Source organism: Coturnix japonica, chromosome 34, assembly GCF_054131305.1.
Source record: "Coturnix japonica strain WE chromosome 34, WE-NBRP24, whole genome shotgun sequence".
Taxonomy (NCBI): Eukaryota; Metazoa; Chordata; class Aves; order Galliformes; family Phasianidae; genus Coturnix; species Coturnix japonica.
In genome coordinates this window covers 6,367,716-6,383,742 of record NC_140696.1, presented here as the reverse complement: position 1 = coordinate 6,383,742, position 16,027 = coordinate 6,367,716, and the positions used below count along the sequence as shown (strand labels likewise).

Sequence of the window (16,027 nt, the reverse complement as noted above, 5' to 3'; positions counted from 1 at the left end):
CTGAGTTCTGCTACAAGCACCTATCTGCTGGATGCTCAACTTTGGTCACCCTAAAACACATCACATTCAAATTGGTGGTAGTGTGAAGCACTCAGAGCCAGAACATCACCAAGCTCCTAAGGATGATAGCTCTACACAAAGGCATGAGCAACCCCACCCAGGACACTGACCTACTTCCACCCCATCCACCCTGCTGCAGTGACACCTTCCATCTGCAAAATACTGTCATCTCCAGCAGCAAATGCTTCGCAACACGCTTGGCAAGCATGGGAGAAATTGTCATGCAGGTGGCACGATGTGGCACAGAAGGAGCTGGATTAGAGAAAGCCTGCAAAACCAGGCAGAAACAACAACAGAAATGAGGTTTCCATGGGAAGCACAAAGCTGGACGTTGTTCAGCAAAGCCCCGGCTCCACGAAGCAAGGAGAGAACCTCGCACAAAGCAGGAGCTCCCACTGATGCCTTTGTTAAGCTCTCAGAGCAGAGAGATTTCTCTGGAAGAAAAGCAGACCCCGGGACGATTATTTATCACCATGCAAACATCTTCCTCCTCGCCTTCTGTTGGTGGCCACACGCATCTCGAGCCAGGGGAAAAAAGCTACCAGCAGGATCAGCGAGGGCTGAGATTAATCTGGCTTCACGTAGATAAACACGAGCAATCAGTTCTAAAATTAATATTAAAGTTGTAAGTCACCTTTGACTACATTATAATATACACTGGAACATACAATAAGCCCCAAACAAGCCCCACTGGCAGTAAGAACAGCTCCCTTATCAACTTCTAACATCCCCTGCACAATGTTAATGGGACGCCAGGCTGCTCGGTGAGGAACCGGCTCTCCTGGGGCAGCACAGAGTGACCCAATTCCTGCTGCCTGGCTTGGCCATCTTACAGCACTGACCTCAGCTGCAGAAGGCATCTGGGGAGGGAAAGCTGGCATGGGAAGCCTCAGCCTCGCATGGCACAGTGGGTGCATCTGTGGTGGGCACAGGGAGGGATGGGGAGTGTAAAGGAGCACAGAGCTGCAGTGTAACAAGGCACCTGGGCCTCAACGTGCTTTTCATCCTAGGAATGGAAGAAACTTTCTGCTTGAGGAAATGTCCTCAACTTCCCCTTCTCTCCCTGATGGCGATTCAAGACTTCCAGACCTCCTCCTCTCCCACTGACTCACAGAGGCTGAAGTGTTCCCATCACGGCAGAACAGCGCGGATGGAGCATGGCAGCACCGCACACTGTGGCAGCAGGATTGATGGGCATCACCAAACCCAGATGCAGCATCTCAAGGTCAGCTGCCAACACACACCCAAAATAACTGCCCGCTGATGGAGAGGGGTCACACACTGATGAAAGGTGCAGGTACCAATGCCAGCAGGTGCCCCACGCTCACCCTGAGCACCGCTGTGAGGTCAAGGACAGAGCAGGAGCACGCTCAGGTTGCTTTGCACTCAGCATCACTGGCTCACATCTCCTGTAACCACCTCTAACACAGCTCTGATTTGCTGCCTGGAGTGGCCATACGCAGTCTGGCACTGGTACACTCTTAACAAGAACCTCTACTTCGATAACGTGAAACTATACTTCAGTTTTGACAGACCAGTGTCCAAGAGGACGAGAGCTGGAGCAAAGACCACCAGCCACAATTCTATATGAGTGCAGCAAAAGTCCTTATGCTGCTGGAGCTGTCACCGACAGAGCTGCAAGCTGCTGAGAAGGCTCCAAATAAATAAATAAAGCCAGTGCCTCATTAGCATGCAAATCTATTCAAACCCCCATTTCAATTTGAATTCTATGCATATGATCAGAGCGCAAAATGCAAATTATACAAATGCACCCATATGAAGAAACAAGCAGAAACTCTGCGTGAAGGGATTAGGGCCAGAGTGCTTCGCTCCAAAGATTACAGTGCAGGGGATGGCTTTTGTCAGGGCTCATCCTTTAATGGTCACTGGCCCTGCAGCACTGAGCTTTGCCTACAGACTGCTTTAAATGCTTCTCTGGCTTCAGCAGTGAGAATTGAATCTTGCTAGAGACAGGTTGCAGAGGATCGAGGTGTTGGAACTAGATGACCTTTGAGGTTCCTTCCAAACCATACTGTGATTCTGTGACAGGAGGTGGGTGGGCAAACTGAATCCAAGAGGCAAGGGATGCTCTGGAGCCAGCACAGCCAGCTGAGGGTCTGCTGAGGCTCAGAGCCCATCTACATTGGTGTCCAGCCCCACAGCCAGAAGTGGCAGTGAGCAGCACCTCCCCAGCTCAGCCCATCTCATCCACCAAGCCAGGGGTAGGCTGGCTCTCAAGAGCACAGGAAAGTTTACAGCCCAGCCCCACTGTTCCAGGGACAAGGGATGCTTCCCCAGTCTTTAAGGCTCAACACCTCCTTCCCCAAAGTGCTTTGGTTGGAGAAGACCTGCAAGACATGGGAGGAGAGGGGCAGCCCAGCTTGAATGTCCCTCTGCAGATCACAGTGAGAAAGAGAACCCAAACACACCCCGATTTCAGCAGAGTACAGCTCTGAGCTCTGCTCTAACACAAACCTCAGACCCTTTGTCTGGGCCTCCCGACTGCAGAGCACATGAAATCCCACTCCTCACCAACCCCACAGCTGGGAGTCTGCTTATTTCTCCCTCCTATGCGTGCCAACTTCTCAACCCACCATTTATCGTATTACATTTTCATTTTATTGTAAATACATTTTCAATTAGTACTTACTGTGAGGGGCATGCATCACTGAGAACACTTATTTCTCTTCCTTTCATTATTAGATTAGAAGCCGCTCAAGTTTAACTACATTTAACAGCAGTGGGGACGGAACTGTTCCGCAGACACTAATCCTCCTCCTCCCCCAATCCAGGTGCTGCAAACCCCCACACAGCCTCCAAGCCAGTGGTTGCAGCCCAGGGAGCTGCCCACCATCATCCCAGGTACTTACACACCACACTGCCACAAGAGCTGAACTCCTGCATGGCCACAACGCCCACAAGGTGATCCCCAAGCAAGCACCAAGTGACTGAAACCCACAGCTCAGATATATGCCAAAACAACCCCCAGGCATAAGGGATCAGCATCCATAGAGCCCAAACCAACACCATGCCTGCTCCTGCATCCCCATCTCAATGACTGACAGGCCATCCAATATTCTTCCAACCCCCCAAATGTGCCTCACCTCCATTCCAGCCAAAGCCCTCCCTCCCCAGGAAAGCACGAGATGATCCCTGCTGCCTGCTCAGCCCTCTGTTAGAGGGCTCATAAGCATAATAGTACTATTACACTTCGTTCATTATGCCTCGTTTTTATTACATGGCCTCATTAAGTTAAGAAGCCTCTGTAATTGAACTGCATCTCTTGGTCTCCGCACGGGGGCTCCAGCTGCATTTGTCGTCAATCACTATTAAAAACACCGGACAAAAATTACTATTACGCCCATTACTACCCATCAATCTCTTCAATTGCCTCTTAAGGTCCTCTCTTTACCTGCTCAATGCACCAGGGCCAGACAAATATCATTGGCACCTTTTTAATCTTTCCGTATTCTCTAATAATTAGAAGCAGATTTTGAGGGTGCTTTCAGAGCAATGGAGCACACAGAGGAACATGATGTCCTCATGGTGTACAGGAGAAAGGGGTAAGCAAAACACTCATACTAAGGGAAACGAGCAATGCCAAGCAACCCACTGCTCCAGAACATTTCCTGCACTACAGCAAGTTTCAAAGCTTCAGCTTTTTCTTCTTGATTTTGAATGAGATGCCTCCACTGGGACAGCAGCCCCGATCTGCCCGAGTCAGCAGCAACTTGCACAGGTTACAAGCACTACATGGATTTCTGCATCTGCTTGGGAGAAAGCCAAACCATAGAGAGAAACCTGCTGCACGAGGATCAGCATGTTGGACCAAGAGTTTGCTATAGGAACCATTGTAGAGACATCATCAGGGGCATCCAACTGTTTGGCAAGTGCTTGGAGTCCTTTTCTCTTCCTTGAGAAAATAGATGTGTTTTGCTCTCTCTCCCCTTGCACTCTTCTTCCCTTGTAGAAATAGCCAGCTTCTGGTTTGCTTCCAGCACAGAAAGGGGGAGGGGGGGAGGAAAAAGTTATGTTTGGGAGATCACAGCTCCTACACAAGAAGCTGAACAGAGATGCTGAGGAAGTAGAGCCGGCCCCAGCCTTGATGCAGTCAGCAGCTCCTGGAGAAGGGAAGGTGAGTGGTGTCAGCTCTTTAAAGGCAAGCAGAGCCCTGCCCTGCCGGCCTGTGTGACGGAAGGGGGCTTTGAAGACTTCAAAGGGCGCCGTGTTTCCTACACTATCTCAAGTGTCTATCTTAAACCGATAGTAGCATTTTAAGCATGACCAGAGCAAGGGGAATCTTCAGAAACTGTCCCTGCTGTGGGAGACAGACACTCACACAAGAGGCAAAACCTTCAGATGTACAAAGCCAGGTGAGACCCCAGCTCACATCCAGCCCAACTGCACCACTGCCATCACTCCACATCTCCAACACCATCAGAGCACACCTTGAGGTCACCATGCAATTCACTTTATTATTAGGACAAGTAAAGGAAATCACAAGCAATTTGCCCTCTACCAGTAACACAGGCTTCAGCTCAAGCATACGGAGTTAATTTGCAGCCACTCAAAGCTTTGCTATCTTAAACCTTTCCAGTCTCTGGGCAAGAGGAGGAACGAGCAGAGACAGTGTCAGACTGTGATCGGGAGGACAAAACACTGCAAACAGCTGTGCCTAATTTTAGCATCTGTTGGTTCTGTTTCTGTAGCACTTGAGGGGGGGCGTCAGGGGCAGCCCTGTCACTCCCAGCTTATTAGAGACACAGCTGGGGGAGCATCAAGTCTCACCCTAAGATCCACCAGTAGAAGAGCAACAAATAAGGCAGTACTTCTGACCAGCACCGCTCAATGCTGCAGTCACCCTGTGTTCTCCGAGCCCCCCAGATGTGTGTGTTTAGCTCCTCTGCACCATCACTCTCACACTTATGTCACAGATGAGCCAAGAACAGCCCCCCCCCATTACACACTCCCGTGTCCAAGCAAAGCAAGGTCATCCCCACTTGCTCCCAGCCGGGGTGACCCTGAGATGCTCTTTATGGCCTCACAACAGTGGGTACAGCTTCAGGACACCCCCTCCAGCCCCGCAGCCCAGTAGGCGATGAGCCCCGCACGGTGCGGATCGAGGGCTCCGTGCGAGCGCTGCTGCTGCCCCCGCCAGGCGGAAGGGACACAGTGATGCTGCAGCCGCCCGAGGGGACCGCATCGCTGCTCCAAACAGGGCCGCCCCTCACCATCCCCCCCATTAGGGCTGTGCAGCCCGAATCCACCCCTCCCAGCCCCCACCCTGCAGGCAAAGTCCCACCGAGGGGACAGAGCCCCTCCTGCTGTCACCCCGCAGCTCACCCGGCTGAACTCGTTGCTGAGCACACGAGTGGGGCTGACATTTATTTAATCCTCATAGTAATGTTGACTGTGTACTTACCGAACACCTCATGCTTATGGAAGACATTTGTTTCCAAGCAGCTTATGCTAAATTGCAGTGATATAAAGGAAACACTTATCCAATATTGACATTTACTGACTGGCAGCGTACTGCTTGCATACTCATTTGTGCTGGTGGAGGGGGAAGGGTAAAGCCTGAGAAGGATGAGGTCCTTTATTTCTCATCTTTTAATGAGTTAAGAGGAATTAATTTAATAGGTGAATACCATCTGAAAATGCAAGGTGGGCTCCAAACCTGAGGGAGCTGCTTCTTTGGGGGGTGAAACACAGTAACAACACAGCCTGAGTGCTGAGCCTTCATCCAAGGGCAAGTGTGAGAAAGCTCATCCCTTGCACTCTCACTGTGTAGTTCATTGGTAACCAGCAAAGCTCCTCTGGTTCACAGTTGGGATCCATTCAGGTGATACACCAAAAGTTCATCCTCCAGGTGCTGCAGCATCCCATCACACCTGGCACGCACAGCAAGTTGTGTCCAACACCACCATATGACAACAGCAGACCCAGCACCACATCAGCAGTGCCTCGAGGTGAGCAGTGCACAACACAGCCGTGCACACATCACCAGCTCCATCAAACACAGTGTCCTGGGCAGCTCCTATTAACCTGGTTCACACCTGATGTGCAGAGCCCTCACAATCACCTCCTGCTCTGCTGAGAGATGGAGGTGCTGCAGCCCAAAAGCTCAATGATTCTCCCATTGCAAGTGGAGGCGTTGAAGGAACGCATTAAGACAAGATCTTATCCTGAAGTTAGCATCTGACTTTAACAATGTGTGCGTTCCACCTCCTACTTGCATAACATGTGACAGCAAATAGGCAGGAGCCCAGAGCCGTAACTCAAGGAATATTTTGCTTTTCAGCTGCTCAATACAGCTCAGTAAAAGCAGAGGCCGTGGAACAGCCAAGTGACCTACAGCTCCTTCTGCTCCACTTTGGAGGCTGCCACCAGGGAAAGGCAAACGCTCGAGCTGGGTCTTGCCAGCAAGGCGATGAATAAACAGCCTTTATTATACTCAGAAGGCACATTGAGCCAGGACATCTGTTAGGCCACAGTTTCTAAGATCAGAACCCAGCATTCGCTCTGTCCCACTGCAATGCACAGATCAGAAATGGTTCTTTTCCCTCCCACCATAGTTTGAAGCAGAAGGGAAGAGGAGCACACGGATGCTGGGGGCAATCCACCCCCTGCCTGGAAAGGGCAGCTCAGGCTCGAAGCTTCATTTCTTCCCAGCCAAGAGAAAAGAAGCCCTGTGCATTTCTTGGCATGTTGCAGTTAATCCTGCAGGCAGCAGCTTCACACCCCCTGTAAGTGCTCTGGGACTCCTGCCAGTCCCAAAGGGAGGGCAAAGCACCTTAAAAACCACTGCTTCAACTGCCTTAAACCCCAGCAAATAAGAGACTGATTTACAACCTATTTGTTTCTCTGCCTTCTGATTTATAACGTAATGCCAGTCCAGTCACTCCTGCCTCCGGCCAGAACCAGCCTCCAACAAAGCCAAAAGACCAACCCAGCTTAATCTGGAACAAACTAAAGGAGGGCCTTCACCACTTGTTATTTAAGACCAACCAATGGATAGAAAATAAAAGAGAAAAGCAGCTGTTAAATCCTACTGGAAGGACCTTGGGAGTGATGTGCAGCAGTTCTCCAGCAGCAGCTCCACCCGAGGAGCACGGCACAAACCTGCAGAACTCATGGTGAAACCTGAGGCTCAAAGCAAGCTGCGCTCCTTCCCCCTGCTTACCATCCTCTTGCAAGCAAACAGTTTGTTCAAAGACCTCCATTCTCTGCCAGCTCACAACCTGAGGAGTCTGTCAGCCTCTCTCTCCTTTACTTACAGCTACAAATGAACAGCATTAAACCTATTTATTCTAACATAAGCTGTACGGCCACAGAGAGCCCTGAAGATGTGACAGTGCACCGAAGCATTCAGCATCTGCTCAAGATGTTTGTGCAGTGCTCACAGTGCCCAGGGACCTCCGCAGTGCCTTGGAGGTGGGCAGGGCTGCAGTGTTAGCACCAGGGCAGGTGGTTCTCCTCTCTTTCATCCCTCTGGCAAAGGGCACAGGAACAAATTGCAGCTCCTCCCTCTTGGTCTTTTCAAATCACCCAAACGCCACAAGGAAATCCAGCTTGAGCAAAGTTGGCTGCGGTCCTCCTGTGAATCTCACTGCAGGAGGTGCAGATGGGAAATGAGGAAGCGTGCAGAAACCTGAATGGTATTAAAAAGATGATGGGAAAAGGTAATTCTGCACTGCTTCCACAGGACAGCACACACTGAGGACTATGCACTCTCCTAAGATGAGAGCAGAGATCGACCTGCTGCATTCAGGAAAGGGGCCGAGATGCTCCCTTTGCAATGCTCCCCTATTCTCTGCTCCTCAGCACCTACCCCACAAGGCTATAATCCCCATCAGGCCCTATGTGATTGTAAAGGATTTACTTCCAGGGAGGAACCAAGTCAACTGTGAAGGAGAAAACCACCCTGCGACACCCAGAGAACTCAGAACCCATCACCCCGAGGGAAAGCAAACAGCTTTTCAAACAGATTCCTAGACAGACAGGAATCTTCCCATCCAAGATAAACTTCAGACCCTGCCAAATGCATGTAGGTTACTGCAGCACAGAGCAGCAGCAGGAGGTGGCGGTTGCATGCACACAGTATTTAGGGGTCCTGAACACACAGAATATTTAGGGACACTCCTTCCAACAGCCCCCAGGGCTGGAGCACTTCCCCCATTGTTTCCAGCCTCATCCACTTTGCATGACACTGCACTGGAGGAGGGCAGGGGGAGGCAGCCCTACAGAGAAGTAACTTTCAGAAAGAGTCTGCTTCAGCCTGTTTGCAAGGGTGAACGACAGCAGAAAGTCAAGGCAAGGAGCTCAGCTTTGCCTGGATTACCTCAAGAGAAGCACAGAAACCCAGAGTTCCTCCTTTCAGGCTATTGCTTGCACTCAGCAGCAGCCCCTGGCAGGGACCCCTACCCAGCCCCATATCAGCCTGCAGGGCTCACGGGAGAAGCAGACAGCCAAGGTGCCACCAGGAGGCACAGGGGCCATGGAGTACAAACCCAAGGGCACAGGCACATAGAAACGGTGAAGGAAAATGCCACTGGGGGGTGTTGGGGGGCTTCTGTAAAGGAAACCGTATCTCGGATCTGGATGCAGAGCAAGCTTTTCTGCAGAGCTCATTCCAACCATCCTTGGCTAGGAGGAATTTAAGTTCTGCCTGCCTTATTATCCTACCTTATCCCTTCAATTCACTCCACTGTTGCAGAAAAGCTGCAGCCCTGTCTGTCCCCTGCACACAGAAAGGGGCCACTGGAACTCCATAAGGGGTCAAAGGGTTTTAATTAGTCCTTCGAGCAAACTTTGTCCCATCAGCTCCCAGCAGAGCATGGCATGAGTGCCCTCTGGATGCACATGGAGCATCCCTACCCCACAGCCCTGCAGCTGCTGGGAGCACTGCAACAACACATCTGTAACACATCTGGGCACACCTGAATCACCCCAGCAGCTGCTCTGAGAGAAGCAAACATGACTGACACTGAAAAATAAGCTTCAGCTCCTGCATTCAGGCCACTCCTTTCCCAAAGCACCATGTGGCTGGAGGAATTGTTTGCATGAAATCCCATTGCATGGCTTCACCCCGAAGGGAGAAAACCACACGTTGCCAACAGCCCCCTTTTCTCTATACTATAAACAGCAAGTGCAGAAATGCATTCGGCTCTTCCTATAGGAGGAAGCAGCCTGAAATGCTCTGCAAGGCACTATCTCTGCCTCACAACCATGAATAAGCAAGGTAGCAGATGCACACAGCCCGGGGAGATGCAGCCAAGGAGCCACAGAGGCTTTCGAGCCCACTATTAAAAAGTGCATTAGCCCTTATAGAAAATAATGGCTGCAAATAGGGAGGAGGGAAAAAAGGGGGAGGAAAGGAACAGAAACAAATCCCTGCTGGATCTAAGACAAAGTTCTTTGGCTTCATGAGCAAACTGCCATTTGACCTACGAGGAGCTGAGACAGCCGAGGGAGCAGAGAGGCCAGGATGAGATCCTAAATCGCTCCCATCCCCACCCCACCAGGGAGAGTTCAGATTTATTCAGCCAGAAATCTACATGGAAGGCACAGTGGGTTTCTTTTGTGCAGAAGGAAAGGAGAATGCAAACACAGCTTTCCCCCTAAAGGAATATTAGTACAAGCAGAGAGAGTAAGAGGAAAAGGGGAAGGGAGGGCAGAGCAACAGCTCAACATCGCAGCCGAACGGAGGGAAGAAGCCGGGGACAGCTCGGAGCTCAACCTGCTCTGAACACCGGGTGTAGGGGAAGGCAGCGGGTGGTGGGGATGCTCAGCACCACATCTGGCCGAGCACAGCCCCAGCTGCCCGTGGAGCAGCTCCGCTCTCTCCAAAAGTTTTCTCCTTCATTTAATCAACAGATGGACGAGCTGCGTGGGTTTGCTTTTTTCCCTTCATTCCGGCAGCCTTCAAGCCCTACCCTGACACAAAGCAGCGCCGGCTCCGGGACCGCAGCAGCGCGACGCAGGAGACGGCATCGAGCTCCGGCACCGAGCGGCACCGAGCCCCGCGTCCTCCACAGGTGACACAGCCCCGGGACCGCGCACCGAGCGCCGCATCCCGCTCCGCATTGCCCCGCATCCTTCTCTTTAATGCGAGGACGCCGGCAGCAAAGTTACCGAGCTCGTTCCTACGGTTCGCCGAGCTCCATCCTCGGCTCCGCGCTGTCGGGGGGTGATATCGGGGCGCAAGACCCCCCCAACCTCCCCACCCAAAGCCCGTGGGGTCCCCGCTTTGAGCCCAGCACCTCCCGTGTGCTCAGCACCCCCCGGAGCGCTCAGCTCCGCAGCCGCATCTCCCGCTGCCCTCCATTCCCGCAGCCCCAAACCGAGCCCCACAGCCCCGGGGTCGCCGAGCAGAGCGGTGTTTACACACAAACACCGTCTAATTAGCGGAGCTGGAGCAGAAAGAACTCATTTGCATGCTAAAGATTTTTTTTTTTTTCCTATAAAGCAATCTGCCTCGGTGGGGCTGCATGCAAAGCAACTCCGCAGTCCTCCCTCATCCGGGGAAAAGCAAAAAGCACCTCGAGGGGCAGCGGGGGGTCTCCGCAATCCGAAATCCGACTCCCCCCACGCCCGCCCCGCTTGAAACTAAGTGCCGGGCCGGCTCTTACCGTGGCTGAGCAGGAAGCAGGCGAGCAGGAGGAGGAGGAGGTCTGCCTGGAAAGCGCTCATTCCTCAGGGTGGGCTCTGCTCCGGGGTGGGGGGCTCCGTGCCGGGGGGCTCAGGCCGCCGCCCGCAGGCTCCGTTCACGCGGCTCCGGCTCCATCGCCGCCGCCGCCGCCCCCTCCAGCTCCTCCCCCGGCAGCGCTGCCGGGAGTGGCGGAGCGAGGAGCGAGGCGAGGCGCTGCCCAGCTTTTGTGGGAGGGGGGAACCGGGATGTGGGGGGAGTCACTTGTGAGCTAAGGCAAGGGGGGCTGGGGGGGGGGGGAAGGGAGGGAGTCATCCTGGCGGCTCGTTTGTGTAATCGGGGGAAATTGCGATTCCAACACCACCACCCCCAGTAAATAAATAAACTATTAAATAACCTAAATCCTTATAAGATACAAAAACTAAAAGCAAGTAGTAAATATATATATATAAATAAATATATGTATAAAGACCCCACAAAACCCCACACCTCATTTGCTGCTGCACGGCTGCTCCAAACTCCCAAGCAGCATGTGATGCACACAGGGGCACAGGTGTCCCTATAGCAAAAGAAAATCCTCCTAAACCCCCAAACTCACCTTACGGTCCTGCAAGGAAGATGAAGCAGCACTTCAAGCGGTCTGTGACTTGGGTGACATCTTCCCCTCCTCTTCCTCTTTTTGGGGGGGTAGGAGGAAGCAAAGCAGGCCCCACACACCCGAAGTACGGAGCCAAAAAAGGGCCCTAATCGCCGCGATCCAGAGTTAAATCACACCGCAGGTGTGGAAGGACTTTAGGGCCCCTTTTCAGTGTAACAATAAAGAAGGAAAACAGAACTTTGCAGCCGGCACAAACACACACAGAGCCCCATCCCACCCCATCCCGACCCCAGGAGGGGCAGCTGGGCAGCTCAACTCAATTAGAGAAAGAGCGTTAGAAAGTAATTACAGCTATAGGCTCTAATTATTCGTCGCTTGTGCTGTAAGGTGAACTTCAAACGGGGCCGGTCCGACTCTCGGCGCCGTGCCGGAGCCCCGGGGGGGATGTGGGAGGGGCTGACTGTGCTGGGGCTAAACTCGTTAGTCGTGCTAATGAGCTGCACCGGTTTAAAGCCCATCTGCACCGATTGGGGCTCGCGCTGCCCTCGAGGCTGCGGACCGTTGGCCGTTGAGTGCTGGGTGCTCAGGGTTTGGCTTCACGTTCAGCATCCCTCTCTCTGCAAGTAAAGGGGGGGGGAATGAAGCCGTCCTCCCCCTCGTGCAGCAGCGGCTGCAGCCCCCAGGCGCTGTGCACGGCACCGAGGTGCACGCAGAGGTCGAGCTGCAAGTGAACATCCACACCGCCCCATTCCAGCAGGAATCGCATTCCTGAATAACTCTCAGACACTCCCGGTGCGTTTCAGTTTAATCTGCAAAACGCTGTTTGCTTGCAGGCTGTGGGTACTAATGCATATTAAGGCTGCTACACATGTAAGGCTCCTCTGTGAAGCTTCGAAACTCCATTCACATTTTCATGGCCATTCTTTATATGTTTTTCCCCCCCTTCCACAAAGGATATTATTTCCTGCCTGTATTAAAAGCGGCCAAATCTCAAACTTCCAGGAGAAGGGAACAGTTCTCTTTATTTCCTTCCCGGTGAAAACATTTCAGCTGGAAAATTCTCATCATTGTAGCGCTGACCTTTGTGGAGGGCTTTAAATCCTCAATGAAAGCAGCATGGAACTGCAAAGTTTTATTAACTGATTATCCCTGTGGTTCTGGCTGCGTTGGAAGTCAAATTTGATTGAGGGGTGCTTGCACTTGGTGTGTAAATTTGGGCTCTGGGCATCATTTTGGGTGCCTACAGCTGATGTGCTCCAGCCATGCAGTGCATGGTGCTGCAATGCTGCCTGGCCTGGGAAAGGCATCAATGAAGGAGACAAAATGGGGTTTAGTTTTGATTATATGGTCAAATTGTGGTGTGGGGCACAGCAAAGAACCGTGCAGGGAATGGGGGATGGGCAGCCATCCCTGTGCTCCAACTTCTGAAAGTCAAAGAGGACGAAGCATGAAGCATCTTCCTTCATTTCCACTCTTCCCCCCCTTGTCTGTTCCCCTGGTGTTCCACATTGACAAGTGCAGTAGATATGAAACATCACAACAATGAACGCAGCTACTTTTCTCATGCCTTTGACTCTCTTACTTCCAGGCTATTTACTGAGAAGTGCAAGAAACAAAATGTTCTGAAATGCTGCGGCAAAATGGAGAGAGGGGGGAAAAAAAAGAGAGAATAACATAAAGCATGTAAGCAACTTGATAAAAATGAAGCAATATTGATGGAAAATTGAGTTTTAAGCAGCAGGACAACAGCAGCTCAGATGGATTTCCTTCTTGGGTATTACAAAGCTAAGGCAAGTGCTTGGAAAAGAGTCAGGCAGGGATATAATCACACATTTCCCTGTGCTGTAGCAGCTCGTGATGCTGCAGCACTGAGTGGGAGCCTACACTGCTGTAGGTTCACCCCATGGCCACCCAATGTGGCCTCAGTTTGCCCCTCTGCTTGTCTGCAAGGTTTGCAATATGTGAGTGGGGAGATAGGCAGCCAAACGAGCTGGGTGATGGGATGGAGGAGGTAACATCACAACACAATGCCTGTGCCAGGACGCTGAGGAAGGGCAGGGGGACCTTTGCATTTTATGGTGTCCCATATGAGGGGAGTGCAGCTGCCTCCTTGGAGCCCCCAGGGCATGAGGGCAATTTGCAGTGCTGTGGTTTTCAGTGCCACCAGCTTGCAGTGCCAGCCCCTTCCCACGTCCCTCTGCTGACCCTTTTTGCTAACAGCCCAGCACAGCCCTGGGATGCAGATATGGGGCTGTCTGCACTTTCTTTCTCTCCCTGCCATGTGGATGGCTGCCAGAAATCTCTGCCTGTGGCACTTGATAAAGCTCTCACACAGTGAGGAGGGGTGGGCAGCAACAGCCATGAGGAGAGAGGTGCTGAGGCTGTGGGGATAAAACACCAAAATGTCTCAAATAAAGGAATGCCCATAACTTTCATAGACCACAATGATCATCTGGTTTCAACCCCCCTGTTATGTGCCAACCACCAGACCAGGCTGCCCAGAGCCACATCCTGACTTTTGCAGGCTCCCATCCCTGGGGGCAGCATGGAGCTCTCTCAGCATCTCTCAATAGGCTGCATGCCATGAGATGCCATGGCACTGCTTGGTGGGTCCCTTCCCCTTTGCCAGTGATGCCTTCTAGCTCTCCTTTGTGCTGCTCTCATCCTGAAAGCTCTTCTGGAAATCTGGCCTGGACTTCACTGCAATGGAAAAAAGCAAAGGATGCACAGAAAATCCCCAAAGATTGATGGCAAACAAAGGGTTAAATGAAGCATTTGTATAAAAACAATGCATCCCATTTTTGCTTGATTGACACTTTAATTAGGCCCGTGTCCTTTTGCTGCCACTGCAATCAGATTGGAGAAGAATGGGAAGCTTCACACCGTTATATTTATCTCAAGATTACAAGATTTCCATTTTTTTCTCAATGCAAAGGAGAGAAAAAAAAAACAACCATTGCAGCACCTTATAAACGTGGCAAAGGAATGATATTATTTAGGGCTCAGAGAAAGCACGGCTTCCTGATTGCAGCACAAGGATTAATTTTATTGTGTTAACGAGGGATTATTATTGCTAGAGGAGAATGGGAAAGAGAAGTTCTCTCTTTCAAGTCTGCCAGCAAGGAGACGAGGGCCGGGGCTTTGAAGGCAGCATTAAGTGTAAGAAGCTCCAGCAAAAGAAGGGAGTGGGGTCCTTGCAGCCTTGGCCGTGTGCTTTGCCTCCCCTGGTGCAGGGGTTGTCCTGCAAATCCACCCAAATCCCCCTACCAGTTCCTACCTGCTACCTCTCTATGTGAGCCATGGGCCACTGTTCTACCCCATCTTTTAATCCCAGAGGCTTTCCATCCCCAGACAAGGCTGAGCCTTGAGGGGAAGGCAGTGTTGGCTGTGGGCAGTGGTCCCAGCACTGTGATGCTCTCAGGTCTGGTTTGCAGAGGAGCAGTTCTTCATCGAGCAAAGATAAAACCGCTGCCATTTGATTGAGGTGGCTAATTACAGAGCTCGAAGAGTAAATTACAGCTATCAAATATCCCAGCGAATATTCACTTACAAATAGAGATGGAGGAAAATGCAATTTTTGGGTTTGCTGGCAATTTGGAAATAAAAACATAGTCTCCTTTGGGGAACGTTAAACAACCCTCTGCAAACTCCTCTGCAACAGCTAAATTCAGCTGTGCCATGTTGGGGGCCAATGGAGCAGATTGCACTGATAGCCCTCAGCCACTTCTTTTCTATTCTGAGGTTCTGTGTTTTCTTGTGACCTTTGGAAACATTTGCCCTCACTTGGGCTTTTTTTTCCTTCTTTTTTTATAGTGAAAACCATGATGAGAAGTGTGTCTCCTCTTAAACCTGAGGCTTTGGGGGTTGTGCTGCCCAGCTGTGCTTCCCCTAAGGCTCCCCTGGAGCTGTTGTGCTGCTGAAGGCTCCCAGCCACACTGCCCTGTGCCTCAGTTTCCCCACCAGCACTATGAGAGCTTTGTGGGGTGATGCATCAATTGCCTGCCACGTCTTGCTGCAAAACCCCTGCAGCAATCACTCCTCCTGTGCTCCAAGGAGGTTCCCCTTTGCATCCCTGCTGTTCCTTCTGCCTCCTTCCTCAGGTAATGAAAGGGAAGCGTGGCTCAGTATGTCTCTGCGTGCTCGCAAATTGCTGGGGCTGATTAGGAAACAAAAAAATAAAGACAGTTTTCGTGTATCTTCCTCTTCTCTGGTCCTCAGGAGCAAAGCCAAAGCCCACAGAAACCCCTCCTTCCCCCATGTTTCATTATAAACAGTGTTGTGCATCCCAAAGCTTCTTGTCCCAGTGCTTCTGGGGCCCTTGGGCATCCCCTAATTTGCCCCGTGCCACCCTTTGTCCTGGGAGAGAGGATGTTTTGCAATGTGCAGGCAGCACGCAGGGGCACAGGGGACTTGTTATCCCATCCCTTCCAGCTGTGGGGCTCAGCAATGGATGTGGGGGCACACGTGAGGTTTTCAGCCCCCAGGAGCCCAGATCCCTTTGGGGTCTGCATGGGAGGAGTGGAAACAAGATAACAAAACACTGAGCTGAATGTGGAGTGCATCACAGCTGAGCTGTGATGGTGCATTGTTCAGGTGGCACAGTATGGGCACGGCCAGACAGCATCCCCTGGAAATGTCAGACTTTTTGGGTTGGCTGCATTTGCAGTGTGTGCTGATGGCACTGCATGGGCTTCGTTGTGCAGAGCATGTCCTGGAGGGGT

The 16,027-nt window shown here is 51.7% G+C and overlaps 1 protein-coding gene and 1 long non-coding RNA gene across 8 annotated transcripts in view; one reads left to right on the top strand and one right to left on the bottom strand.

Annotated features, from left to right (window-relative positions):
- Positions 1–11,624, bottom strand: part of KIRREL3 (kirre like nephrin family adhesion molecule 3) — a 211,781-nt gene extending 200,157 nt beyond the window's left edge. For 5 of the 7 annotated variants that reach the window (XM_032449137.2, XM_015883992.3, XM_015883993.3 and 2 more), the window contains exon 1: positions 10,692–10,865. In XM_032449137.2, coding sequence (XP_032305028.2) covers positions 10,692–10,752 — 61 coding nt within the window. In that variant the 5' untranslated portion in view covers positions 10,753–10,865. Of the gene's footprint in view, positions 1–10,691; positions 10,866–11,306 lie in introns of those variants that run through there. The other 2 variants (XM_085526158.1, XM_085526156.1) reach the window with 2 other exon arrangements.
- Positions 9,904–11,110, top strand: LOC146755292 (uncharacterized). Its single transcript, XR_014938288.1, has 2 exons — positions 9,904–10,097; positions 10,529–11,110. It is a non-coding gene; the product is annotated as an uncharacterized LOC146755292 (long non-coding RNA).
- Positions 11,625–16,027: the final 4,403 nt, after the last annotated feature.